The sequence below is a fragment of the Myotis myotis genome, unplaced genomic scaffold (assembly GCF_014108235.1).
Source record: "Myotis myotis isolate mMyoMyo1 unplaced genomic scaffold, mMyoMyo1.p scaffold_m19_p_17, whole genome shotgun sequence".
Classification (NCBI taxonomy): domain Eukaryota; kingdom Metazoa; phylum Chordata; class Mammalia; order Chiroptera; family Vespertilionidae; genus Myotis; species Myotis myotis.
Window position 1 is genome coordinate 2,160,139 of NW_023416321.1, and position 26,064 is coordinate 2,186,202.

The 26,064-nt window shown below is 60.9% G+C and overlaps 1 protein-coding gene, 1 long non-coding RNA gene and 1 other non-coding gene across 6 annotated transcripts; all 3 read left to right on the forward strand.

Annotated features, from left to right (window-relative positions):
* Positions 1 to 17: 17 nt before the first annotated feature.
* MXRA7 (matrix remodeling associated 7) lies at positions 18 to 23,196 on the forward strand. 4 transcript variants are annotated; one of them, XM_036341226.1, is made up of 5 exons: positions 18 to 331; positions 12,935 to 12,998; positions 16,426 to 16,519; positions 17,400 to 17,479; positions 20,039 to 21,323. In XM_036341226.1, the coding sequence occupies exons 1-4, from the start codon at positions 71 to 73 to the stop codon at positions 17,431 to 17,433; spliced, it is 453 nt and encodes a 150-aa protein (XP_036197119.1). In that variant the 5' UTR covers positions 18 to 70; the 3' UTR covers positions 17,434 to 17,479; positions 20,039 to 21,323. The 4 variants fall into 4 exon arrangements, with proteins under 4 accessions (XP_036197119.1, XP_036197120.1, XP_036197118.1 ...); XM_036341227.1 differs by lacking the exon at positions 20,039 to 21,323 and adding an exon at positions 18,368 to 20,031; XM_036341225.1 differs by lacking the exons at positions 17,400 to 17,479; positions 20,039 to 21,323 and adding an exon at positions 22,707 to 23,196.
* On the forward strand, positions 8,176 to 8,357 carry LOC118672590. Its single transcript, XR_004973143.1, has one exon. It is a non-coding gene; the product is annotated as a U2 spliceosomal RNA (small nuclear RNA).
* Positions 23,197 to 23,205: 9 nt separating the features above from the next.
* Positions 23,206 to 24,341, forward strand: LOC118671987. The gene is made up of 2 exons (XR_004972949.1): positions 23,206 to 23,413; positions 23,614 to 24,341. It is a non-coding gene; the product is annotated as an uncharacterized LOC118671987 (long non-coding RNA).
* The last annotated feature ends 1,723 nt before the right edge of the window (positions 24,342 to 26,064 follow it).

Below are 26,064 nucleotides of genomic sequence, written 5' to 3' on the forward strand. Positions count from 1 at the left end.
CTCCGCCCCGGGGCGGGGCGCGGGAAGCCTCCTCGGGGTCCCCGCGGGCGCGCACTCGGGCGGCCGGGCGATGGAGGCGCTGGCCGAGCTGCTGGCCGCGCTGCCCGCACTGGCCACGGCGCTGGCGCTGCTGCTCGCCTGGCTGCTGCTGCGGCGCCGGCCGGCCGCGAGCTCGGACCCCGCCCGCGCGGCCCCGGAGCCCGCGCCCCCGCCCGCGGCCAGGGCACCCTCGGCGCCGCCCGGCCCCGCAGCCACGGAGAACGCGGCCGCGCCCCAGGAGCCGGGGGAGCCCGCGGAGCCGGCGGAGGAACAGGCCGCCGCGGAGAAGCAGGTACGGCCCGGCCCCAGCGCCCCTCCCCATCCGGTCCGCTCCCTCCCGGCGCCGCGGCCCACGCGGAGCCAGGAACCGCGCCCCCGGCCTCGGGACGGGCGGTCCCCGCAGGACAGAGCGCGCGGCCGGCGGGAAAGGCGGTCGCCCGGCGAACTCACATCCCCCGGAAAGTGTCTCCCGGGGACGAGCCCGTCGGAGTTGTGCTGTTGTCGGGCTGCTTTCCTCCTCCCGCGGCCCCAGCCCCGCTCCACTCCCGGGACGCACGCCCCACCCCCGACCCCTCCCGCCCGCGGTGCCCAAATCCACGTGCAAGTGGTTTGTTTCAAGGAGCACGAGATGCTTATGGGAAAGCGTGACACTTGGAGAGAAAGAAAGGACGGGTGCCTTTCCTTCTGAGGCCATTGCGTTCCAGAGGCCGGGGTGGGTGATGTCACGCTGCAGGGGGTGGGACCGAGCGCCGAGCCGGACAATCGCGGCCGCCCTCGCTGTCGTTGTCACACTGCACCTGCGCCTGGGCACGGCTCCCGGTGGCAGACGTGCCGCCCGTGCAAGATCAAGCCGTAGCCAGCTGAGCGCCTGCCCGCCCTGCCAGCTCGGCCCAGACTGCTCCCGCCGGGCCTGGCTCGGGCATGCGGAGAGGTGCCTGGTGTCGCGCCTGCCCTCGCCCCCAGCACCATACCCTTTCCCAAGCTCCTCTTCAGATTGGAAACCTTCATCCCTTCCCTGCACGTCCCCCGAACGTCCCAGGCTTCCAGCCCCTGGGGCCCTCCAGGCTGGCCCCGAGGGCCCCTCTGATCAGATGCCCTGGTCTCACTCCAGCTCCGGTTCTTCTTGGACGGGAGGATGGCCCGGAGGTCGAAACCGAGAGCCAGCGGCTTCGGTGCTGTCAGCCTGCGCGCAGGGCCCACTCTGAAGTTCACGGGACACAATGGTTTACACCCGAGACAACCTGGGGGACGGGGGGCGGGGAGGAGAGGCTTTCTGAGTACCCGACCTTCTCGAGCTGTGCTTTGCTTGAGAAGTGAGTGACTCAGTGTCACTAGAGTGGATTCTGTGGAGGAGGCTGCTGTGTGCCTCCCGGCTGGACAGGGTTCTGGTGATGGGAGCTGTGCTCTCCAGGGAACAGGCCTCCCATGCCGGGCAGCTGGGGTTTGCCCCGGGTTTGGGGTTTCTGCCGGCACCCAGCCCGGGGGAGCGGAGAGGTGAGCCGGCCTCAGGCTGCCCTTGCTCCCAACCAGCCTCCTCCTGCGTCGACTCTACACCGTGGCCCTTCCCGCCCAGTGGCAGCTCTGGGCTGAGGGTTAAAATGCCCATTAGTGGCGCCCTCCCATGTGGGTCCTCTGGGCTCCGGCCTCTGCAGATGGTACCTAACGCGGGGCTCCCGCTGTTCCCGAAGGAGCCCCAGCCACACTGCGCTCTGGGAGGCAGGTCCCGGGTGTTTGGCTTCGGACAGGGCCCTTTCCGCCCGGGGCAGGCGCAGACCGCGTGCTCCCGCAGCTGACGCCAGGCCTCCCTGACTGTCCTGATCCTCCACACTGACTGAGAATTAGAGGATTAGTGTGAGGTTAGCGTCCTCTCAGAGGTCGTGCCCTTCCTTTGGGGTTCAGGTCCCCAGCCTTTCTGGGTTGCCCAGCCCCGCTTAACGCTAACTGGCAAACATGGAGTCATGGCACTGCGTTCGGGCCGGGGGCCGGGTGCTGGGGCCCACAGCTACTCCCTGCCGTCCAGTGTGGGGTCTCCCCCGGAAGAAGCTGCTCAGAGATTGTCTGGAAAGGGACTCGCTTGTTTCAAGAGCAGGCCCCCCCCCCCCCCCCCCCCCCCCCCCCCCCCCCCCCCGTTACCCCACTGCCTGAGCCCTGGGTGCGGATGGGAAGCAGCGAGGCCCCAGCCAGCCTCCCGGCCTCTGGCCTCTCACTAAGTGAAGGGCAGCAGGGAGAGGGGGAGGGGACGAGCGGAAGTCCCTGCCCCAGAGCAGCACTTAACTCGTCTCTCCCCTCCCCCTGCTTTTCCATTAACCACATCCCTGCTAATCCCGCCGGCTCCCTGCCCTGCCAGCCGGAGGCGGGGCAGCTGCTCCTCCTCTCACAAAGCTGATTATTGAGAAGGATCTGGAGCCCGGAGCGGCAGCCTTCTGACCGTGCTGGGGGGCGGAGGCCGCTGGGAAGTGTCCCCGCGGTGCCAAGGGCCCTCCGTGGGCTGGAACACTGAGCATGGACGGAGGAAAGGGGGGCAGCGGGCCAGGGCGGGGGGGGGGGGGCAGCGGGGCAGGGAGGCCCACGCAGGGCAGCCGGCAGAGGCAAAGGCAAAGGATCAGACCCCTTTCTTCTCGTTTCTCAGGGTCGGGGGCGGGAGCACCACAGACTCGCCCCACCCTCACCGAGAATTACCGTGAACACCACCAGGGCCGGCGGGTCCCTTTTAAGGCCAGAAACAGGGCTGTGGGGGCTGATGTGAGGGCCGGGATTTGAGGATTGCCCGGCTTCTGACCTAATGAGGTTGGGTTCCGGTGAGGCCGTACCGTTGGCTTCCCAGACAGTGGTCAAGGGTGAAGGGTCAAGTGTCATTCAGGCAGGGCCAGAGCTCAGGCATCGTGGCCCGCAGGTCCTGGCTCCACTCAGACTGAGGACGGACTTCGTGCCCGGCAGCTGGCCCGTGTCCTGTCACCAACAAAACAGGCAGGGAGACCCTTCTAGATGAAAGGAGACACCAGAGACCTGGCCATGCGGCTCAGCTGGGGTGTCGTCCCGTGCACTGAAGGGATGTGGGTTCGATTCCCCATCCGGCCCCCGAAGGAGGCAACCAATCGATGTCTCTCTCTCTCCCTCTCAAATCAGTGTTTTTTTAAAAAAATGTTTTAAAGGAGACACCAGAGAGACCTGGCAGACAAGTGCAATGCCCGCTCTCCGATTGGATGCTGGGTTGGGTGGGGGTGGGGCGCGGTGAAGGACATTTGGGAGGTAATTGGACATGTTTCAAACGAAAGGCTGATGAGATCGGTTTATTGTTTCAGTGCTCAGTTTCTTGAGTGTGATGCTGGCGCTGCGGCTCTGTCGACAAATGTCCTTGTTCTGGGGAAGATGGTGCTGAAACATTGGGGCATGACAGGCCGTGATTCACAGTCACGCACACAAGTGTGGGTGTGGGGGGAGAGCGCCAAGATGGTGACGTGTGAACAGTGGGCGATTCAGGTGAAAGATGTGATGGTCACTGTATTATCCTTCCAGCTTTTCTGGAGGTTTGGAACGTTTCAAACACAGCGTGGGAAAAAGGAACCCGGGGGGAGTGTCCCCGGGCAGGACTGGGCTGCTCGGACCCCTGTGCTCGGGTGGCCGCCTCGGCTGTCCTCGCCGCGCCGCTGGGCCCGCCGAAGCTGGGTCCCTCCTGTGTCCCCCTCCCCAGCCTTGTTGCCACAGGTGCCCCGCCCCGCCAGGTGCAGAGCCCGCAGCCTTCGCAGCACGATGGAAGTGCTCGGCCACACCCAGCTCCCCCAGGCCCGGCACCCAGTGGCACCCAGAGGCGCCCAGTGGCACCAGCAAGTGCTGCCTGACCGACTAGGCGTCGACACAACAAGAAAACACGGGCTCCTGTCAAAGGCGGCCCCTCCTCCTGGGACGCCCAGGGCTGTGATGCCCCAGAGGCAGCTGCTCGCGGCCTGGACCTCCGGCGGTGGCTGGGAGCCGGCAGTTCACCGCAGGTTTCATCACCAGAGCTGTGGGTCGCGGCCATCAGCTCAGTGGTTTTCTAACGTTTTTTAAAGCACCAGGTACTGTACCTGCTTTCCTCTTCGAGCTCGGAGGGAGCCAGTGCCCAAGCGGAGGCAGAGCTGCTCAGGGAGGGGTCTTGACCTCTATTCCTGCCCTTCCTCCTTTAAAAAATTTTTTATAAATTTACTTGAGAGAGAAAGAGAGAGAGAGAAGCATCGATGTGAGAGAGACACATCAGTTGGTTGCCTCCCGCACATGCCTGCCCCGGGCCGGGGATCAAGCCTGCAGCCCAGGTACGTGCCCTGGACTGGAGCTGGACCTGCCGCCCTTCAGTCTGAAGCCCGATGCTATGGAATTGAACGTGCAGCTGCCTTTACGGGGTTTCAAGCAGGAAAAGCACCAAAAGTTGGCAGATGAACTGGAGGAGCGGGGTCGGGGACGGTGCCGAATGAAGGGCTGCGTGAGGTGGCGGGAGCGTGGACGGCGAATCCCAGAAGCGCCCACAGGCAGGGAGAGGGAGAGGCAGAGGGAAAGGACGCCTCAGCCTTGTCAGCCTCCTGGGCCGCAGTGAAGGTCAAGGGTGCTGGACCCAGAGAACAGCTGACGAGCTGAGAGGGGCCAGTTTAGGACAAGAAGACCTAAGTCCCTGGTCCCCGGGAGTGCCTTCCAGTGGCAGGTTTGGATGCAGAGCTGCCCGCCCTCGCCTGGAGCAGCATCAGGAGCCTGGTGGCTGAGCTCATGTGTTGGTCTGTGTGCAGCGACCCAGCCGCAACCTCTGCCGCCTGCCCTCCCAGCAGCCCCGCGCTGGCGCCAGCCCTTTCTCTGCAACCTCCTGCCCCCCGCCCCCCGCCGCCACCCTCTGCTGCAGACGAGCAGCCTGGTGGCCGGAGGGACCCAGCGGGAGGGAGGGGGCAGTCAGGCCGCAGCCTGCGTGGAGCCGGGAGCCAGGAGGCAGCCTGCCCTCTGCTCTCGGTGCCCGTGGGGAAGCCTCCAGGGTGGTGGGGGCTCCTGGACCCTCCCAGGCTGCTGGGCAGTGCCCAGGCCCCTGAGAGCTCCTGTGACCCCTGTCCTTGCTGCTATGGGGGCGGGAGGGACAAGTGTTCCCGCAGGCGCAGGCGTGAGTTCAGTTGCCCCACTTCCCCCTTCCCTCCCTTCCCCCCACCCCCCTCCCCGCCTGGTGGAGATGTGCCGCTAAACCAGGGGTGGGCAAACTTTTTGACTGGAGGGCCACAATGGGTTCTTAAACTGGACCGGAGGGCCGGAACAAAAGCATGGCTGGAGTGTTTGTGTGAACTAATATAAATTCAAAGGAAACATCATTACATAAAAGGGTACGTAGTTTGCCCAACGCTGCTCTAAACTCACCCCAGATTAACAGGGGTGGGGGGGGTGGGAGGGGGTGTCACAGCAGGAGGCAGCTCAGGTTGCCTCCAGCACAAACCCCAATCAGAGCTCGGCCAGAGAGGAGCCTGCAACCGAGGTACGTGCCCTGGACTGGAATCGAACCTGGGACCCTTTGGTCCGCAGGCCGACACTCTATCCCAGTGGTTCTCAACCCTCCTAATGCCGCGACCCTTTAATACAGTTCCTCATGTTGTGGTGACCCCCAATTTCATTGTTACAGATTGAACATAATTAAAGCATAGTGATTCATCACAAAAACAATATGTGATTATATATGTGTTTCCCAATGGTCTTAAGCGACCCCTGTGAAAGGGTCGTTCGACCCCCAAAGGGCTCGAGACCCACAGGTTGAGAACCGCTGCTCTATCCACTGAGACACACCGGCCAGGACTGTTGTTACTTTTAGAGACAATGGAACCCTCTCCGATACGATGTTCTCTAAACCCCACTGGGTAACCAACTGACCGTTGTGCCTTCCTGGAGCACGAGGTGCAAAGCAGTCCATCGCTGGAGTCTGACAAGGCACACCCCCACCCCGTGCCCCCCTGGAGAACTGGAGCTGCTCTGGGCGTGCAGGATGTTGTGTGAGTGGGCAGTGCAGTGGGCAGGACTCTGGCTGTTGGGGCAGACACTTGGAGTTGAGTGGCTCACAGGCAGGGACAGCCAGGGTGGAATGGCCTCTGCTCGGCCCCCTGTCCCCAAGGGGAAGGTGGGCCTGGGGCACAGCCACATGCTGGTGTGTGGAGGGGGTGGGGCCTGAGCCCCACCTGGCAGTTCCCAGGAGACTGAGGGCTTCAAAGGGCGTTTTCTGAAGGAAGGAGGCTTCCGTGCAGACAGAAAACAGCGAGCGGCCAATTTACAGTCTTCTAAAGCTCATGCGTCTCACAGGAAACGTAGATTTTAATTTGTGTATGCGAAGTCACAGAACCTCACCAGAAGTTTTACAAAGCTCTGTGGATCTCCCCCACTAACTCCACACTATTTGTCTTTCATCTAATTCTGGGATATAGGGTGCCCTCAAAGTCTAAGTGCAGTTTTAAATTTTAATCACTTAAGAAGTGTAAATGCTACATACCTACAAACACATCAGGTGAATATTTACTTAGTAAATGTATTTTACACTTGGCTTGCTGACATTTGGATGCTAAGCTTTTCATTTTAATTCTTGGGGTGGGCCAGCATCTGGCCGGGTGGGCAGGGGGAGGAGGGCTCTCCCACGGCACCGCGGAGAGCTGGCCGACCTCCCTAGAGGCCACCATGTCCACTCTGCCACATGTGCATCAAGACCCCGTGAGGCTGAAATGGAAGGGCAGTCCCTTCAGTCACTGCCCATCAGCCCGAGCCTGTTTTCTAAGTCTGAGAACCAACTGAAGCCACGCGCAGCACTAAGGGGTGTGGCCTTATATGAAAATGAGTAAGAAACACCAATACATCTGTCAATAACTAACCTTTCCAATGTCATTTTTTGGTATGTTTGTAGCATCTATGCTTCTGAAGTTATTAGTGTGATTTTAAACTTTAAGACTTGGATGCACCTATTTAAATATTTTTGATTTCAGAGAGGAAGGGAGAGAGAGAGAGAGAGAGAGAGAGAGAGAGAGAAACATCAATGATGAGAGAGAATCATTGATCGGCTGCCTCCTGCACACCCCCCATTGGGGATCGAGCCTGCAACCCGGGAATGTACCCTGACCGGGAATCAAACCCTGACCTCCTTGTTCAAAGCTCAACCACTGAGCCACGCCGCCAGGCTTGCCTCTTTAATACTCGGTGTTGGGTGGTCTACATGCGCGGTAACATGTGTGACCCAGTAATATTTTGGTGAACATATTAACCAAATATACTGAACTGTAACATTAACTCTAGGATACACCGTTAGGAGCGTGGCTTTATTTTGTTGCGCACCAGAAGTGGGTTTGCTGAGTCCAGGGCATGTGCCCTTTGGGGACCCCACAGTCACAGAGACGTTTTCGTGGAGACCCCGGGCACCGACCAGCGCTCAGGGCATCGTGGCCCCCACCTCGCTGGGGCCGCGGCTGGAGGAGCCAGCCCTGTCTGCGCCCAGCCGGCGGCGGCGTGTGGTCCGGGAGAGAAGGTGCTTAGCTCTTAGGCTTGTGCAAACGCTGCGTCCCGCTCAGCTCGCTGTTCAGTCGGGCTCCTGCCGAGGCTGCAGGCTCTGGCCCCGGACCCGGAGCCCTGACGGCCTGGCCGGGGTTTGTCCGCCTTATGGGTCAGGGCAGGTTCGGAGCTCGGCTCTCCGCCGGCCGGGCGGCCAAGTCGCCCACAGTACAGACAGCCTGGGCGGCCCCAGCGCCTCGTCTGTCTCCAGGAAGCCCTCTGCCAGCAGCCCCTTCCCGCCGGCGCGAATCCCCTCCGACTCTGTCCTTCTCGGAGCCTGCGTCCCCAGCGCGCGGTTAGAGCCGCGGCGAGGGGAGGGTCCGCCCGCCGCAGCCACGCCTCCAGGGGTGGGGCATGCAAATTAGAAATACCGTCGTTCCCCCTACCCCCCAGTCCGCCGCCCAACCTCCCCGCAAAGGACGACGGCACAAGACACATAAAATTTCTCTTTAAAAATATAGAGAATTAAGAAGCCGGCACAAGAGTCTACCCTCTGGTGAGTGCCATGGTGCTGGCAAAGCAGCAAAGGAAGTGAGGGCTCCACTGCCGGCGACCCGGCTCACCGTGAGTGCAATGTGGGTGGTGGGAGGAGGGTGCCGGCCAGGGGGTGCGGGCAGCATCGCTTCTCGGCCTTTCGGTAAGATCAAGTGTAGCGTCTGTTCCTATCAGTTCAGTATCTGGCACGTCCTCCATCCCAGGGCAATGTAGTAAATGGGTTTTTGAAGCTGGGAGGTGGAGTAGGGGCTTACTCCGCGCATCGGCCCGGGTGTTGCAGGGCCTCCGGGATCGGTGCACCCCCTCGGGGGGAATATAAGTCGGGTTTTAAAGAATGACACGGGCTCTGCCTGCGCCCTCTTGTGGCGGGCGCCATCTTGCTCAGAGCTGAGGGGTGTTGCCTTGTCTTTAGTTGCCTGGAACTTGAGGGGACCACCCCTGCTTAGGTGCTGGCGAGGAGACCCGTCAGGCAAAGTTCCCGACCTCGGGGCGCGCCCAGCCACAACCCAGGGTAGAGACGGGACACCTGTCCAAATGGCCGCGATGCCAGCCGGGACAGCAGTGAGCGCAGATGGGTGCACAGGTCTGAACAGAGGTCCCGGGAGGGGAATGCCTGCAGGAGGGTCAGTCGGGTGCAGGCGCACAGTCTATGTTGCCTCTCATTCATTCATTCCTTCCTTCCTTCAACAAATACCTATCAAGTGCCAAGCACGTGCGGAACACTGTCCTAGCTGCGGAGGTAGAGCAGCAAACAAAATCTCTGCCATCAGACTGAGAAGCTCATTAGCTTCTAGGTGTGCATGGCTGTCAGTGCACCTCTACACCCATGTGTCTGTATGTATGTCTCTATCTGTGTATCTCTGTCTATGCCATGTGACGATCATGGGTGTCCACAATGACTTGACAGCTGTGAGAAAAAGAAAGCCAGGTGAAGAGGGAGGTGAAGCAGGGGTGCCCAGGATGGGGGCGGGGGGGGGGGGTGGTCCTTCCCAACACTGCAGAATGGACGTTAGCTCGGATGGGAAGTGACGTTCCCCAGAGGGCACTTGTCACAAAGAGAGGCCAGTACATGCTTGGCACCTCCACGAGGACCGAGGACCTGATCAGAGAGGTGTTACCATTGTCCCCGCTGTACAGTTTAACAACCCTGAGGCCCCAGGCGGTTAACAAACTGCCTAAATCCCGGCCTTTGGCAAATTGCTTAGCCTCCCTGAGCTTCGGTCTGTAACAGTGCTGCCCACTAGAAATGTGTGAGTCGCAATGTAATTTCTAGTTTCTAGTAGCCACATTAAAATAGAAAATAAAGAAGAATCGGTGGAATTTTTTATTTAACTCAATATATCAAAAATATTGCTTCAATGTGTAACCCCTATAAAAATTCAGATATTTTACATACCTTATCCCAAATCTTCAAAATCCCACGTGTGCCTCACACTCAGGGCAGGGCACAGTCAGTAGGACTAAGCACACACCCAGCGCTCGGCAGCCGCCTGTGGTGTCGGCTGGACAGCGCGGGTCCACGGAATGGGGATGATGAGAACGCGTGGGGATTAGCGTGGGCTGAAATGAGTGAGGCACTTGCCTTGGGAAAATGAAAACATTAAGGGAGCACCAGAAAGCGACACAAAACGGTAACCAACGTGAATGCCTCACCATCAAGACAACTGTATTAAAACAGGAGCCTGCTCCCCTTGGTTACTGAGGAGTTGTGGACACGCCACTAAATTACCCACCCACCCCCACACGCACACTCACCCTCACACTCACACACACTCACACACCCTCACACTCACACACCCCCTCACACTCACACCCTCACCTCACACCCTCACTCACTACCACACTACACACACCCTCACACTCATACACCCTCCCTACACCACACTACACATTCATACACCCTCATACACACCCCCTCACACTCACACACCCTCACATTCATACACCCTCACTCACACACACCCACACACTCACATTCATACACCCTCACTCACAGAACAACACACCACACACACACACACACACACCCTCACTCACACACACCCACTCATACACACACCCTACAGCACACACACACCCTCACACACACTCACATTCATACACCCTCACACTCACACACACACTCACACACACACACACCCCCTCACATTCATACACCCTCACTCACACACACAACACACGCACACACACCCGCACCACACACACACCACACACACACACACACACACACCACACACACACACCCAGCACACACACACACACACACACACACCACACACCCGCAGACACACACACCCTCACACGCACACACACACACGCACACACCACACACCCTCACACACACACACACCCCACACAACACACACCCTCACACACCACACACATCACACACACCTTCACACTCACACACACCCTCACACTCACACACACACACACCCTCACACACACCCTCACACTCACACTCACACACCCTCACACACACACACACTCACACACACACACCCCCTCACACTCACACACACACACACACACCCCACACACACACCCCCGCACACGCCACACCACACCCGCACACGCACCACGCACCCACACACACACACACCCCACCCGCACACACCCCACCACACACACCCTCACACACACACCACCCCTCACACACACACACACCCTCACCCACACACCCTCACACTCACACACACCCTCACACACACACCCTCACACTCACACACACCCTCACACTCACACACACCCTCACACTCATACACACACCCTCACACTCACACACACCCTCACACACACACACGCCCCACAACACACACACACACCCTCACCACTCACACACACCCTCACACACACACCACCCCCTCACACACACCACCCTCACACACACACACCACCCTCACACTCACACACACCCTCACACACACACACACACACACACACACCCTCACACTCACACACACCCTCACACTCACACACACCCCACACCACACACACCCTCACACTCAACACACCCCCTCACACACACACACACCCTCACACTCACACACACACCCTCACACTCACACTCACACCCTCACACTCACACACACCCTCACACTCACACACACCCTCACACTCACACTCACACCCTCACACTCACCATCACACACACACACCCTCACACTCACACACACCCTCACACTCACACACCCTCACCCACACACCCTCACACTCACACACACCCACACACACACCCACACCCTCACACTCACACACAACACACACCCACACTCACACACACCCCACCCCTCACACTCACACACCCGCACCCGCACACACACCCGCACACTCACACCCGCACACGCACCACACACACACCACACCTCACACTCACACACACCCTCACACACACACACACCTCACACTCACACACACACACACCCTCACACTCACACACACCCTCACCACACACACACCCTCACACCACACACACCCTCACACACACACACACCCTCACACACACACACACCCTCACACAACACACCACCTCACCCCACACCACACCCTCACACAACACACACACACACACTCACACTCACACACACACACACTACACCACACTACACAAACACACACACCCCCTCACACTCACACACACACACACCCTCACACACACACACACACACCCTCACAATCACACACACACACACCCTCACACACACACACACACCCCCTCACACTCACACACACACCCTCACACTCACACACACCCTCACACACACACACCCTCACACTCACACACACCCTCACACACACACACACACACCCTCACACTCACACACACACACCCTCACACACACACACACCCTCACACTCACACACCCTCACACTCACACACACCCTCACACACACACTCTCACACTCACACCCTCACACACACACACACCCTCACACACACACACACCCTCACACACACACCCTCAAGGCGAGCGCCTCGCTGGCTGGCCGTCCTGACCCTGCAGTAACGCCTGGTGCTGATGGCGACCGTCCACCTCACGGGCGTGTGGCGTGAACCGCATGGGGTGATGCCCACACACAGCGCTCAGCTGGGGGCGCGGGCAACAAGGGCCTCAGGCTTTCCGCTGCCGGGAAACAGGACCGATGGGGTTTCAGCCTTGCATCGTGATGACCTTCTAGCTCTTCTGAGGTCAAAGGGAAGAACTGTAAACGCCCCAGCTAAGCTGAAGCTTGGAAAGGAGGGTGGGGAAGGTGCATGCTGACGGGCAGCCTTTGCCACGGACGGGAAATGGGAGGGACGGGGACCAGGCGGACGGGATCGGGGAGGGCCAGCTTAACCTGCTGACAGGCCGTGCGCCAGAGCACGCCAAGCAGTCGCCGCTCTCCTCCCCGGTGCCCCGCCGGCCTGGGCCCAGTCGCCCACCTTCCCCCCAGTGCGGTTTCTCTGACTGAGGGGGGCCTGAGCCCCGGTTCTGGGCTCCGCGTTTACCGAGTGAGCACCGGCCGCACTGATGTCCGGTTTCGGTGGCGGTGGGGGGTGCACTGGACATGAACACGGTGGGACCAACTGCCCAGGCGTGGGGGAGGCGGAGGGCGCTGACTGCGGAGCCCAGGAGGCGGTGCCCTCACCGAAGCCCCGAGAGCCGGTGCTGGAGCCGGAGAGAGGCCCTTGGAGGCCTCGCCCGGCCCTTCCCACTGGACACGCCCGTCCCCCTCCCGAAACAGCCCCTCCAGACCTCGTGCTCCCGGTGCTGCCTCCTCGCTGTGGGCAGTCGTCTTACACCTGCAGGCGTTTCCTATTTGTCCACTCGCCTCTGAGCCGCACCCCGCACCCCCAGAGCTGGAGCGAGGGCACTGACCACCCCCCCCCCCCGTCTTGCAGGAAGAGGAGCAGGAGCAGGACAGCGAGGAGGAAGCACCCCCAGCAGAGCCTGAGGAAGACGATGGTGAGTGGGACCTGGCACCGAGGCCTGCTCTCCGTCCAGCTCTCGCTCTGGCCATGAACGCCCGCTGCGCTGGGGGCTCGTGGGGTCCCAGCTGAGGGTCGGGGGAGAGGATGAGGGCGGGGGGCTGAGACATGGAGTCCTGTTGGCCCCAGGATGTCCAGCTCAGAGCCGCTCCCTCCACCCCACCTCCCTGCACCCACCTCCCTGCCCACCTCCTTTCTACCTGTAAACTGTGAGCTGTCTCCCAACACAGGGCCCGTCCCCTGATAAACGGAGCCCCTGACCTCGTGTCCTGAGCTGCCCCTCACCGCCTGGGGTCGCGGCCATGGGGTCATGGCCATGCCCTTCACTCTCTCCAAGCCCTGCTGCCCTGTTTCATGGAGACCAAAGCCACTCCGGCTGCTGCCGTGCGCCTGCCGAACGGACGCCCCGACCTGAGCGGCTCCAGCTAACAGGCCTCCTGCTGGCCATCAGGGTCAGGCGCCAGGAGAGAAAGGGAGTGACCAGGACATGGAGGAAACCACCAATGCAAACGTGACCTAGTGGAAGGCAGTGTGTTTGTCCGGGCGCCCCTGGGGCCAGTGCCCTGGACAGACAGACAGAACCGAACACGTGTGGAGCTGCCACCGCTGCATCTGTCCTGTCTCCTTCTCTTAAAAAGAAGCTAAAGCAAAAACAGCAAAACGTCAACATTTGCTCAACCCATAGGGCAGGGAGACGGAGGACTTGCTGCTATACTTTTGTGTATGTTTGAACTCTTTCGTAATGTTTGTTGTTAATCCTCACAGAGGGTATTTCCCATCGATTTCCAGAGAGAGTGGCAGGGAGAGGCAGACACAGACACAGACGCATCGCTTGGTTGCCTCCCACACACGCCCCCAACCAGATCGCGCCTGCAGCCGAGGCACGTGCCCTTGACCGGAATTGAATCCGGGATCCTTCGGTCTGCAGGCCGATGCTCTAGCCACTAAGCCCAACAGGCTAGGGCTATTTTGTAATTTTTAAAAAGCAAGGCTGTTGCTGTGACTTTAAGTCGACTGCCGGCAGGAGCCGGAAGAGGGTTGCAGGAATGCAGGAACCAAGGCTGGCGTGGGCCGGCTGGGCTGGGGGTGAAGCCTCCCGCTGGAGGCCAGCAGGGCTGGGCTGTCTGCATCTGTCAACACAGCCTCGGGGAAGAGGAAGGGCAGGGTGCTGGGAGGGGGGGGGGCGGGGGGGGGGGAGTTGGACATCAGCCCCTTGAGGGACTCTCCCTCCGAACAGCTGTCAGTCCTCCCAGATTGTCCGCAGGGACCGTGGCCCCAGGGTCTGATCCTGCCACGTGAGTGGGTGACTTGGGGACACAGAAGCAAAGCTGAGGCTGCTGGAGGCCCCTCAGCCAGGACAAGTGCCCTCCCTCCTTGTCTGACCGCTGCCCTGGACACCCCCATCCCAGGCCGCCTCCTGGGGGAGGTTGTGGGCTCCCAGGCCAGCGTGACCAGCTCAATCCGCAGGCTAATTGACCTGTGTCCCTAAGCACTCAGTGGGTTCACATGAGACTGCAAAAGGCTGTCCCCCTCCCGGGGGGCGGTCGCACGGAGCCCTCCTGATCCAGCAACATGGGAAGTTTGGGACATGCATGGTACATGCATGTGATCACGCGAAAACCTCTGCAAGTCTGTGGCCTGGAAAACAACCCCGGTCGGACCTGCCCATGAGCCGAAGCCTGAGCAGCGCCCGCCGGCAGCGCTTTTTGTTTTATTTCTCTCAGCAGCCGCGCAGCGGCCTCGCCTGGCGGTTGACGGCTTCTTCGTTGCCTCTTTTTGAGGCCCACAGGCAGCATGGGCGGCCAGCTCCGTGGGGTTCTGCCCGGGGCAGGCTGGTTGCGCTTTCCTGGTGCCCACAGACTCCGGGGCCCCGAATCACGCAGCAGTTCCCAGAGCCCCGACCCTGTGCCCAGACCCTGCGCCGTGAGCTTTCTGGGCCTTTAGGAGCTCAGCCCGGAGGGAAGGGCTGGCTATGGGGGGGGGACCCCACCGAGAAGGGAGGGAGTCGCCCTGTCTCTCATCTGGAGGAAGAGCCAGGCCCTGGCCCATCTCAGGGCTCCTTGCTGTGCGGACTCTGTACAGCCCCCCTACCCCTCCCGGTGGATGCCAGGCAGCCTGCCCCCTCCCGCTCCCTGCCCCCCCCCCCCTCCCGCTCCCCCTCGCGCTCCGCTCCGCTGCTGTCTTTTTCTGCTGAGGGTTCAGGACCAGCTGTAAACTCGACACCGAGTTACTTCTCGTTGTTTGCTGTGCTTTCCTCACTGCCCGGGCCCCAGCGCCCAGGACAGGCTCTGTCTGGTGAATGAACGCAGAACAGTAACTGCTCCCTAAGGAGAGGCCTCAGCCCCGGGCGGGTGGGCGGGGGTGGGGGGGAGTGCTCCTACAGCCCCACCTCCTAAGCGGTGCTGGTGAGAGGCGGCCGACCCCACAGCATGGGGACTGGGTTCTGAATTCGCACCCAGACCTTCCTGGTTTGGCCCAGAGAGAACCTGAGAGCCGAGCCTCTCCTCCCTCGGGCCCACATGCGCCTGTGTCCGCGAGGCACGGACAGCGGCGGGCGGGGGTCAGGGTGGCCTGCAGGGTGTGGAGGTGTCTGAGATTCCCGACCTTGGAGGGGGTGGGGGTGAGCCGGCCAGAGCAGAACCGAAAAGAATATGCGTGTGGGAGGGGTTTGCTGGCAGTTCCGCACTCAGGTCTGTACTCACTCCTGGGAATTAGTAAGACCAGCCTTCAGCCTTGTCCCCCGTGGCCCAGCGGCCATCCTGCACAGGCCTGAGGGCTGAAGCGCCCCCCACCCACCCATGAGGGCGCTGCTCCCCAACAGGGCTCCCTCCGCCAGGACACTGGCCGCCTCCTGCCCTGCAGCCCTCGGCTGTGCCGCATCCGCGTGTCCAGCACCTGCCGTTGCTCCATGTCACGGAGTCCCCCTCAGGCCTGGAGAGCTGCCCTGGTTCTCTCATGTGTGTCTCCCATGTAATGGAGATGCAGTGAGCAAATGGTCGTTACGCGTTGGTCAGGACCGGAGCAGCGATCAGCGGGAGGGTGGGGCAGCGAGCTACTGGCTACAAGCAGGCAGTGGAGAGCTACAGGAGGGGGCAGGGCAGCAAGCTAGTGAGGGGAGGTGGGGGAGCTACAGGAGGGGGCAGGGCAGCAAGCTAATGAGGGGGTGGGGGAGCTAAGGAGGGGGCAGGGCAGCAAGCTAATGGGGGGTGGGGGAGCTAAGGAGGGCGGGGCAGTGGGCAGAGAGCTATAGGAGGGTGGCAGCAAGCTATCCTGAGTGCAGGTGAGGGTGAGCCGGGTCCTCTTGGGGCCAGGCTGCACCCGGGCTGGCACTGTGTGCAGGGGCCTCTGCCCCTTTTTGAAGGGGGGGGGGGGGGCTCTGGCGCTCACCCTCTGTCCCCCTGCAGGAGGAGAGGCCTTCCTCAAGTACAGCCCCGGGAAGCTGCGCGGCAGCCAGTACAAGAGGATGATGACCAAGGAGGAGCTGGAGGAGGAGCAGAGGTAGGCGGCCCTCCTGGGGCTCAGCTTTCCTGGCATCGGGCAGGGGGGTGGGGGGGCGGCCGCGTCTCACCCAGACCCTTGGTTCAGGGGCCAGGAGGAGCCCGCTCCTGTGAGCTGCACCCACTCTGACCGTCTCCATGGTCATGGGACGGGCACTGGGGGGAGGATGCTGAGCCCATTCCTTGCACCCACCCTCCCCCGACAGAAAAGAGAAAAGGAAGAGATGCCAGGGGAGGGCCTGGAGCAGATCGGCTGCTCACTCACCCGCCAAGTTCATGACAAAACCCATCCATCACCTGGCAGAGCCGGACTCTTCCGCTCATCCACTCGCCCGACGCCCAGCCTCCTCCCAGCCCAGCGCCCGCGGCCTGTTTATCTGTTCTGCTCCGGGAGCCCGGGGCGGCCGCACAGGCGCAGCTCCTCTAGAATTGCGCTCCCCCAACACACACACACACACACACACACACACACACACACACACACACGGCGGCCCCACCACACACCCAGCGTCCCTGCCAGGGCCTTTCCTGTCCAGCCCGCCCTGCAGGAGGCTGAGGGGAGAGAGGCTGACCCTGAGCCCAGCGTGTGGCCTGGAGTCCTTTGTCTGGCCGGAGTCTAACCGGCACCCCGCGGGGCTTGGGCCATCACCCCGCTCCCGGCACCCAGAGAGGCCGAGGGCACTCACCGTTCATTACTCTCACCAGCCACCCACATCCATCCAATCAGAGCCACTCCGCCCGGGGCACCCCACTTCCCCTCCGGCGGTCCCTGGCGGGGAGGAGCCCCTCCAGGGGGAAGGTGGCCTGCGAGCCTCCACCCTCCCTGCAAGGATGAGGACGAGGACGCCTCTGGTGACCCGTGTGCTGGCTTTATATTTCAGGATTGAGCTGACCTCTGACCTCACTTCCCTGTAGCAAGTTCCTTAGGTCCTGAGCCACAATATTCTTGCAAATCCTTTTGGTAAGGAGACTGACTGCTTAGACTAGGGGTGCTCCCCTCACCCTGTAATGTGTCCCCCAAACGACCGAGTGGTCTAACCCCTCCTCCGCCGCCTTCATCGCCAGGGAACACGTGCTAGGCACCAGGCCTCCCTCTCCGTTCTCCTCCGGCAAACGGGCCTCCTGGCCCAGCCGGTGGGGGGCTGGCGCCCTCTGGTGGGGGCCGCAGGGGCAGCGGGAACCCGCAGGGCTTTGGTCGCGGACAGGCAGGCGGCCACAGCTGTTGGCGCTAGGCCGGAGCTACTAGAAGCAGCAGAGACCACGCGGGTTAGGGGGAGGGGCTGGCACACCTGTGGTCCCTCGAAGGTCCCGCGGACAGAGCTGTGGCAGGACCTGACCTCAGGCGTGTGCACTGCAGATGGGAGGGACGTCAGGCCAGGCCTGGGGGGAGGTGTCAGGCTGCACTGTAGCCGGGTCCGAGCTGGGGCCTGGGGAAGGGGAGGGAGGTCCCTCCGTTACTTTCAGGCAGCGGACTGCGTTGCCCAGGAGGGTCTCCCCACGATCTGTGGAGTCTGGATCGCCGACTCACGCCTCGTACCCTGTGGGGTGGGGTGCCCACAGGGGCAGCCTGAGTTGAGGAGGGTCAGGTGGAGCTCGCGGTCCTTGAACAGGGTTCCTCGCAGGGTGGGGGGAGTCATGCTCATTTCATCCTGCCCGCCCAGCACGCTCCCTGCGGCTGTCCCATGAGTCTGCCTGTGGCGTCTGCTTGCTCCTGCCCCTGCATGTGGTCAGCTCCTGCGCCCCGTGTGGGGCCCCCGGGTGCCCACCCCTCACAACTGCTTCCGTTCCGGGCATGGCGATGCTTGGGTTGCAGAGGCTGGCACGTCTGGCTTTGCCTTTTCATCTACAGCAAGATAGTTCTGGTGGGGACTGAACTGATGGGCGTGAGGCAGCTCCGGCCCCAGCTGAGCCCAGAAAACTGTCCCAGGAGCCTCGGTATGAACAATACATGCACATGACTGTCGGTCCGCTGGAACCACGGCCAGGGAAAAGATGCTCTCGTCTTTGCTGGCCGAATTCCTACCACCAAACTCTGCCCATCTCTAATTCCTCCCCTGACACTCAGGGTCCCAGTCAAGTTGCAGGCTAGTGAACAGTAAGTACTGCAACCCCCTGGCTTTAAGGTATCAACTCACCCAACATACAGTATCTAGAGCCGGACTCGTTTGTGGCCACATGACCTAGCAAGCCCTGGAAGCCTGTTTACAGTGGGGCCTTGACTTAGGAGTTTAATTCCTTCGGAGACCGAGCTCGTTAACTCAAATTACTCTGTCAACTCAATGCAAAAAATCAGCCGAGAGACAGCTGGTATCTCAAAAAAGACACTCGTAAGTCAAGGCCCCACTGTACAAGTTTTCAAGGAATGGCCCTTACGAAGCAGGACTGAAAGCAAGGGACCCAGATCTGCTCCTCCCTTGGGATTCCTCTGCCCCAGGAGCGGGAAGTGTGAGGTTTCGCACACCCAGAGGCAGCTGCTGCTTAAGACCTGCTTTGTCTGTCTGCCCTCCTCCTCCTCCCTGTCCTCTGGGGCCCGGGGCTCAGGCTCACAGGCGTCAGGCATTGCCCTGCCTGGCTGGCTCCCAGGCAGCTTCTCTGGGGAGTGTGGCCTGGACAGGTGGGTGTGCAGGCTGGTGACTGTGCCCCCCAGCAAGACGTCCCCCTCACCCCAGAGCTAGCGAAGCTGGTGGGCTTGGCTGGCTCCCAATTTGGCAGGAAAAAGACGAAGCACCACCATCCACTCCCCTCCTTGCACGCCACCCGCTCTTCCCATCTCTGGGCCAGAGGAAAAGTGGGCCTGGGCTGCGGGCCAGGCTGGCTGATAGCCCAGGACCGGGACCCAGCGCCGCTCCATTCCGAAGGTCCGCAGGACGGCCGGACGGCGCTGGGATGGACGCGACTCCAGTGGAAGAGTTGGCAGCACAGTGGCCGGGGGAGGAGGCGGAGGGGCCCAGCGGTGGGATATTCTAGTCTCTGCGGCCTGCCCTGCCCATGGGTGTGAATTTCTAGAAACTGCAGACTCTGACCTGAAGAGGGCGCCAGAGGACAAAAATCAGATCCCCGCTTCCCCCACTGTCTGTGTCCCTGTGTCCTTTAGAAAACGGGGACACTGTTGGCCTCAGCTGGGGGAGCAGGAGTCCTAAGCTGCCAGTGTCCCCAGAGGGGACAGCACCCAGCCGGCGGGACTAGGAAGCAACCCAGCATCGCAGGACATTCCAGTGCGGCCCCAGGCCAGGATCCAAAGTGCCGGGTGCCTGGCCTGCCTCCCTCCCTCAACCACCAAATGCCTCGCAGACTCACTAGGGGGCCGGCGGGCTGTTGGGCTCCGTGTGGGGTCCCGCCGGCTGGGGACAGACTATCTTGCTGAAGGTGCGGAGAGGTGAACTGCCCTCCCGTGTCTGAGAAGCCAGCGGCCTCTGCAATTCCAAACATCCTTCCCCACCCCCTCCCCTCCTCGCCACGGTATCCACTCGGACGATGCAACGGGTGACATCAATGATCTTCTCTCCGTTTCTCTTCACAGAACCGAAGGAGGAAGCTGCCCTTAGCGCCCTCCTAAAGGCTTTTCCTTTGGCAGCTTAAAAGCTGGAGAGAGAAAATGACCCCAGAGAGCAGCCGTGGCTCCCAGTGCATCCTGCCTGCCCCGCGGGGACCAGACCCTCAGCGGGCCTCCCCCGGCTGCGGCTGCGGCTGCGGACCCTGGGCCGCCTTTGCTCTGGGTGTGAGGCCTCCTCCGGGCTCGGGTGGCTTGCTTGGTTACGCTAAGGGGCTTAGGAGTTGTCCTCACTCCCTAAACATTGATTTTGCTTTTCGCTCAGCCCTGCCTGCGCCACACACCTGCACCCCTGAGACAGTCACAAGGCCATCCCTGCACAGTCTGTCGTTTTCCTGCAGGCCTCCTGCGTGCTCCCGCACTGAGGCCTCTCGGGTGTGACCGGGCGAACAGGGCGAGCTGCCATGCTCCCTGCAGGGTCGGGATGGCCCGCTGCCCTCCTCTGCCTTGGGGCCACTTCCCTCTTGCTCTCCGTCTGGCGCAGTCGCTGGGGGTGACAGACGCTGTATGGATGACCAGGCAGCAAAGCAAGGGCTGGCTGTCGGCTTACCGTCCCCCTTGTGCCCTCTGAGGAGGCTTCCATCAGCCCTCTTGTGGCTCGAGGCCTTTTCAGTGATGTTCTTACCAGCTCAGCCGCGTCGCCGCCTTTGCTTTGGCTGAAGCAGTAATAAGTGTTCGCTTCAAATATTTCTCCTCGATTTTGCCTTTTCCTAGAAAGTTTCCGAGATGCGTTAGCGCTTCACCAGGTAATCAGGTTGGTCCCAGGTTGGTTTCCTGGAGTTTTCTATGTGACAGTATTTATACCAGGCCAGACTAGTCTACAGTCTTTAGATGTGTAGGTTAAAACGTTTTCTTAAAGCAATAAGTTAATAGGAAAACCTTTTCCATTGAATGGAAGGCTGGGAAATAAATGTCCAGTGTCGGCCCCCGGGCATGTCCCGTTCCAAGGGCCCTTCTGCTCGGGCCTGATGCTTTAGGTTCAGGGCCGAGGGCAGAGCAGGCAGCGACCACAGCCACACAGAACCACAGGACGACAGATGTCCCCTTGTGGGCATACGTGGCCCACACAGCCATAGCAGTGTCCTTGTCCAGGCTGGGAGCTGCTGATACCATAAACAGGCGACTCCTCCAGGTCAGTTACCTCAGTCTGTCTGCAAACTCCGAACGTAGGCACCAGGCCTCGCGTCCGGCTGACGGCGTGGATCTGCGTTTCAGCCTCTGTTCAGTCCAATAAACTCGGAGCTGATGATCTTGATTACTGTGTGTTTTTTCAGTTTTGCTTGTTTTAAAAGATAATCTCCTCTGAACCCCTTAAAACTTGAGCTTTCTCTCATGTTGATGCCTGGCACTCACCCTGTTAACAGGATGCAAGTGTCACGGCCCTCGAAACACGGGCGCGTTTGCGTTCACTGGTGGGGGTGCCCACACGTACATCTGATGAGTCCATCCAAGGAGCTCAATACACACCCTTCCAATGCCCAGTGCTGCCCTTTCTTCAGGCGGCAGGCGCAGGGCCCCTGGCAGAGGCTCCCTCTCCTCCACAGGAAACACTGGAAATTACTTTCCCGGGTGGCACAGAGGCTGGCACTGGGGACAGGGTGGCACAGAGGCTGGCACTGGGGACTGCAGTACTCCAGCCTCCAGGTGCCACTCCAGTCAGAACTGCTGGGTGGGGAGACATGGTCCTTGCAGAAGGGATGTGTTGGGACAAGTGTAAGACAAGCCATCGCACCCCTGCCCAGCAGCGCGGGGTGCCGGCCCTGCAGGCTGTGCCCAAGCCGTGCCTGGCTGGACCTGCAGTGACGACAGCAGCCCGGCTGCAGGGAGGTGCTGCGGTCCCACCCTGACACTTGGCTGACATTCTCAAGGGGACCGACGCCAAGCTGGTGGTGTGGTGTGCAGGGAGGAATTACAGAGGCCCGAAGCCAGAGCAGCGAGCCGGTGCCAGCACACAGCACCCGGTCATGCCAACAGCACAGCAAACCAGGCAGAACAAACAACCAAACTGTTCCCTGGGTTTGGTGTCTGCAGCTGCGCTGGGCAGATAGCGTGGCTGAGCCTCGTAAAGACAAGAGAGCAGCCCGAGTGTCATAAACAAAGCCGATCTCCAGCCACACCTGAGGGACAGGGACCCGCAGGCCATAAGGTGTCTATGCAAATCAGAGAGAGGCGCCCCTTCCTTTGAGCAGCGGAACCCCACCCCCACCCCCACCCCTCGCCCTTGGCCAAGCACATCTGTACGTCCCCCATTCCCCAGCCCACAGTGTGCTTTCTCCTCGCTCTGGCTCCTCTACACGAAGGCTGCTGCTAACATTTCCGCACAGAGCCTCCAGCCCTTCATGGGACGCACCTTCTTCCTCCTCGCCTCACTGAGATGTGTGGTCAGGAGCCAAAGGGGGTTCCGGGGGGATCAAGCACCGAGAACCCGAGCCATACTGGGGGGTCCCCAAATCTCCAGGGTGACCCAAGTCTCAGGTCATGTTTAGAACTCTAGCTGAGTCCTCTAGTCTAGACCACACCGCCCTGTGTTCTGAGGGGGTTGGTTGGAGTTGAGTTTTCTGCTGTTCTGGACGTTCGCGCAGCACTCCCCTGCCCCCGAGGCTCACTGCTCTCCCCGCCCGTGTCCTTTCTCCGGCAGAGTTCAGAAAGAGCAGCTGGCGGCCATCTTCAAGCTCATGGAGGACAACAAGGAGACGTTCGGCGAGATGTCCCACGGCGACGTGCAGGAGCAGCTCCGGCTCTACGACATGTAGGCTGCCACCTCCGCCCGGTGACGCTGTGCCATGACGCGGCCTGACCCGACCCCAGCCCTTGTCACGTCGACTTTGTAGGCGTCCCTTGATCTTCTATCCACAGACAGAGAGGTTCATCACGTACAGATCTGCTCAGTCCTCGAAGCCTCTGTGTTGTTACAGGAATCAGGACTGTGGTGTTCAGGGGAGAAAGGCCCGGCTCCTCTGGCTTCTGCCCATGGGGGAGGCCCCAGCTATTCCATAGGTAACCCTCCCAGGCCCCGGCTGTTCCATAGGCAACCCTCCCAGGCCCCGGCTGTTCCATAGGCAACCCTCCCAGGCCCCGGCTGTTCCATAGGCAACCCTCCCAGGCCCCGGCTGTTCCATAGGCAACCCTCCCAGGCCCCGGCTGTTCCATAGGTAACCCTCCCAGGCCCCGGCTGTTCCATAGAGAACCCTCCCAGGCCCCGGCTGTTCCATAGGTAACCCTCCCAGGCCCCGGCTGTTCCATAGGTAACCCTCCCAGGCCCCGGCTGTTCCATAGGTAACCCTTCAGGCTCCAGCTGTTCCATAGGTAACCCTTCAGGTTCCAGAGGCTCCAGCTGTTACACAGGTAACTCTCCCAGACTGTCTTCCACTCCCGAACTGAACCCTCCACGCAGCCCCAGGGCAGGGGTGGCCCGGGAGGGTTGACCTGAAGGCTCAGGCCCCAGCACACATGTGGAAGGATCCCTGGTGCCGGGGGAAGATGTGTATCAGGGCCTGCGGCCTGCATGTCCAGTCTGGTAACACTACACTCTTACCCTGCCTTAGAAGGACTTCTGGAAGCTTCTGTGACTATAGGGAAGCAAGCAGTGGGGGAGCACTCTTTCAGCAGAGAGGCTAATTCAACCCCACCGTCCATCCTGGAACAAAGCATCCGTCTCAGGGTTAAGGCCCTCCCAGCATTTCCCTCACATAAGCATGAGACTGACTTTACGTATAACTAAGCACCTAGCACTATGCCAGACACAACAGACAGAAGACACAAACCCTGGGCACTCGCCTGCCTTCAGGGAGGTGAAGGCGCTTTAGAGAAGACAGGCCCGGCGCAGGGGAGGAACCTCCCCAGGCAGCATTCAAGAAAATGCTAAAACATAAAGTCAATAAAACCTCAGAACAGTCGGGGCCCCTCACGAGAGCCGGGTGTTTCTGTGGGGCGCAGGCTGTGTCTGATCTCCCCGCCGGCGGAACATTTCAGAGCCAAGTGAGTTAGGAAGAAGCCATGATGTTCTTATATTTTTTATTTGCTGGAATAAAATGAAATCAACACACAGAATTAAAAGAGGCCGGGGCATTTTGAGGCCCTGAAGTCAGCAACGCTGGGGACAGGCACCTCCTCTCCTCTCCCGTCGCTAGACCCGTTCTCGGCCTCCTCCACCTGCTGCTGGAATCCCTTTGGCTTTTTTGCTGACAGTCGGCATGGCAGGCGGGCTGCTCTCTTGCCCAGGGTTATACTCAAATGTCAGTGCTTTTTACTCTTAAAAATTATTTTTATCTTTTTTGCCAAGCTTTTAAAAATTTCATGATTTGAGAATTGTTTGTCCCCTTTCTGGGGTCTCAAGGACCCACGTACCTGGTTTTATCTCGCTATTCCCTGAACGCACACAGCGGGCAGGTCTCCGGGGCTGCCCTACAGGGTGGCACTGCCCTGTTGGCACTGTACTTCCTTTTCCTCACCTCCTGCCCCCTGTCCTTCCTTTGCTGCCTCACTGAGACACCATCAAGTCCATTTGTGGCCAGAAGAGTCCTCTTAAAAACAAAACCCATCTCTTTTTAAAAATATATTTTTATTGATTTCAGAGAGGGAGGGAGAGGGAGAGATAGAAACATCAATGATGAGAGAAAACCATTGATCTACTGGGGATCGAGTCTGCAACCTAGGCATGTGCCCAGACCAAAAATTGAACCGGTGACCTCCTGGCTCATGGGTCCATGCTCAACCACTGAGCCACATCAGCTTGGCTAAAACCCATTTCAAACTGACACCCCCATGTCCCCCCAGATATCAGTATTGCTACAGGTCAAGAAAATCAAAGTACCTTCCAAATAACGTACCTGCTGATTCGAGCCCATTCTTAGAGGTTTCCTGGTAAAAACTTTAACACCATGAGATAGCACCCCACCCTGCAATTTGCAACCAAGAGGAAACACCCGTTCGTTCACAAGTGTGGCGGGGAAGACAAATTCACCCCATTAGGGCCACAAAACAGCAGAAGGTAGGGAGAAAAATCAGAGGGTGGCTTCCACAAGCCAGGCCACGGCAGGCCACCGCCAGTGTGTCACCGCCAGGCGGGGCCCAGGAGCCAGCGGAAGGGAACTCTCCAGGTCTGGAGGTTCAGAGACTTCCAGGGCGCAGTCTCCTCCAGCAAGAGCAGCCTCTCCGCTTCACTCCGGCACCGCCCCCCTTCACCCCGTTACCGCCCCCTTCACCCCGGCACCACCCCTTCACTCCAGCACCGCCCCCTTCACCCCGTTACCGCCCCCTTCACCCCGGCACCGCCCCCTTCACTCCGGCACATCCCCCTTCACTCCGGCACCGCCCCCCCTTCACTCCGGCACCGCCCCCCTTCACTCCGGCACCGCCCCCCTTCACCCCGGCACCGCCCCCTTCACCCCGGCACCGCCCCCCTTCACCCCGGCACCGCCCCCTTCACCCCGGCACCGCCCCCTTCACCCCGGCACCGCCCCCTTCACTCCGGCACCGCCCCCCTTCACTCCGGCACCGCCCCCCTTCACCCCGGCACCGCCCCCTTCACTCCGGCACCGCCCCCCCTTCACTCCGGCACCGCCCCCTTCACTCCGGCACCACCCCCTTCACTCCGGCACCGCCCCCCTTCACCCCGGCACCGCCCCCTTCACCCCGGCACCGCCCCCCTCACTCCGGCACCGCCCCCCTTCACCCCGGCACCGCCCCCCTTCACCCCGGCACCGCCCCCTTCACTCCGGCACCGCCCCCCTTCACTCCGGCACCGCCCCCCTTCACCCCGGCACCGCCCCCTTCACTCCGGCACCGCCCCCCCTTCACTCCGGCACCGCCCCCTTCACTCCGGCACCACCCCCTTCACTCCGGCACCGCCCCCCTTCACCCTGGCACCGCCCCCTTCACTCCGGCACCGCCCCCCTTCACTCCGGCACCGCCCCCTTCACTCCGGCACCGCCCCCCTTCACTCCGGCACCGCCCCCCTTCACTCCGGCACCGCCCCCTTCACTCCGGCACCGCCC

Bases quoted from the DNA above. Each gene is read 5' to 3' on its own strand.
- MXRA7 (XM_036341225.1), top strand. From the start codon at position 71: ATGGAGGCGCTGGCCGAGCTGCTGGCCGCGCTGCCCGCACTGGCCACG. The intron at 12,999-16,425 runs GTGAGTGGGACC...GTCCCCCTGCAG, and splicing joins AGAGCCTGAGGAAGACGATG to GAGGAGAGGCCTTCCTCAAG. The intron at 16,520-22,706 runs GTAGGCGGCCCT...TTTCTCCGGCAG, and splicing joins GAGCTGGAGGAGGAGCAGAG to AGTTCAGAAAGAGCAGCTGG.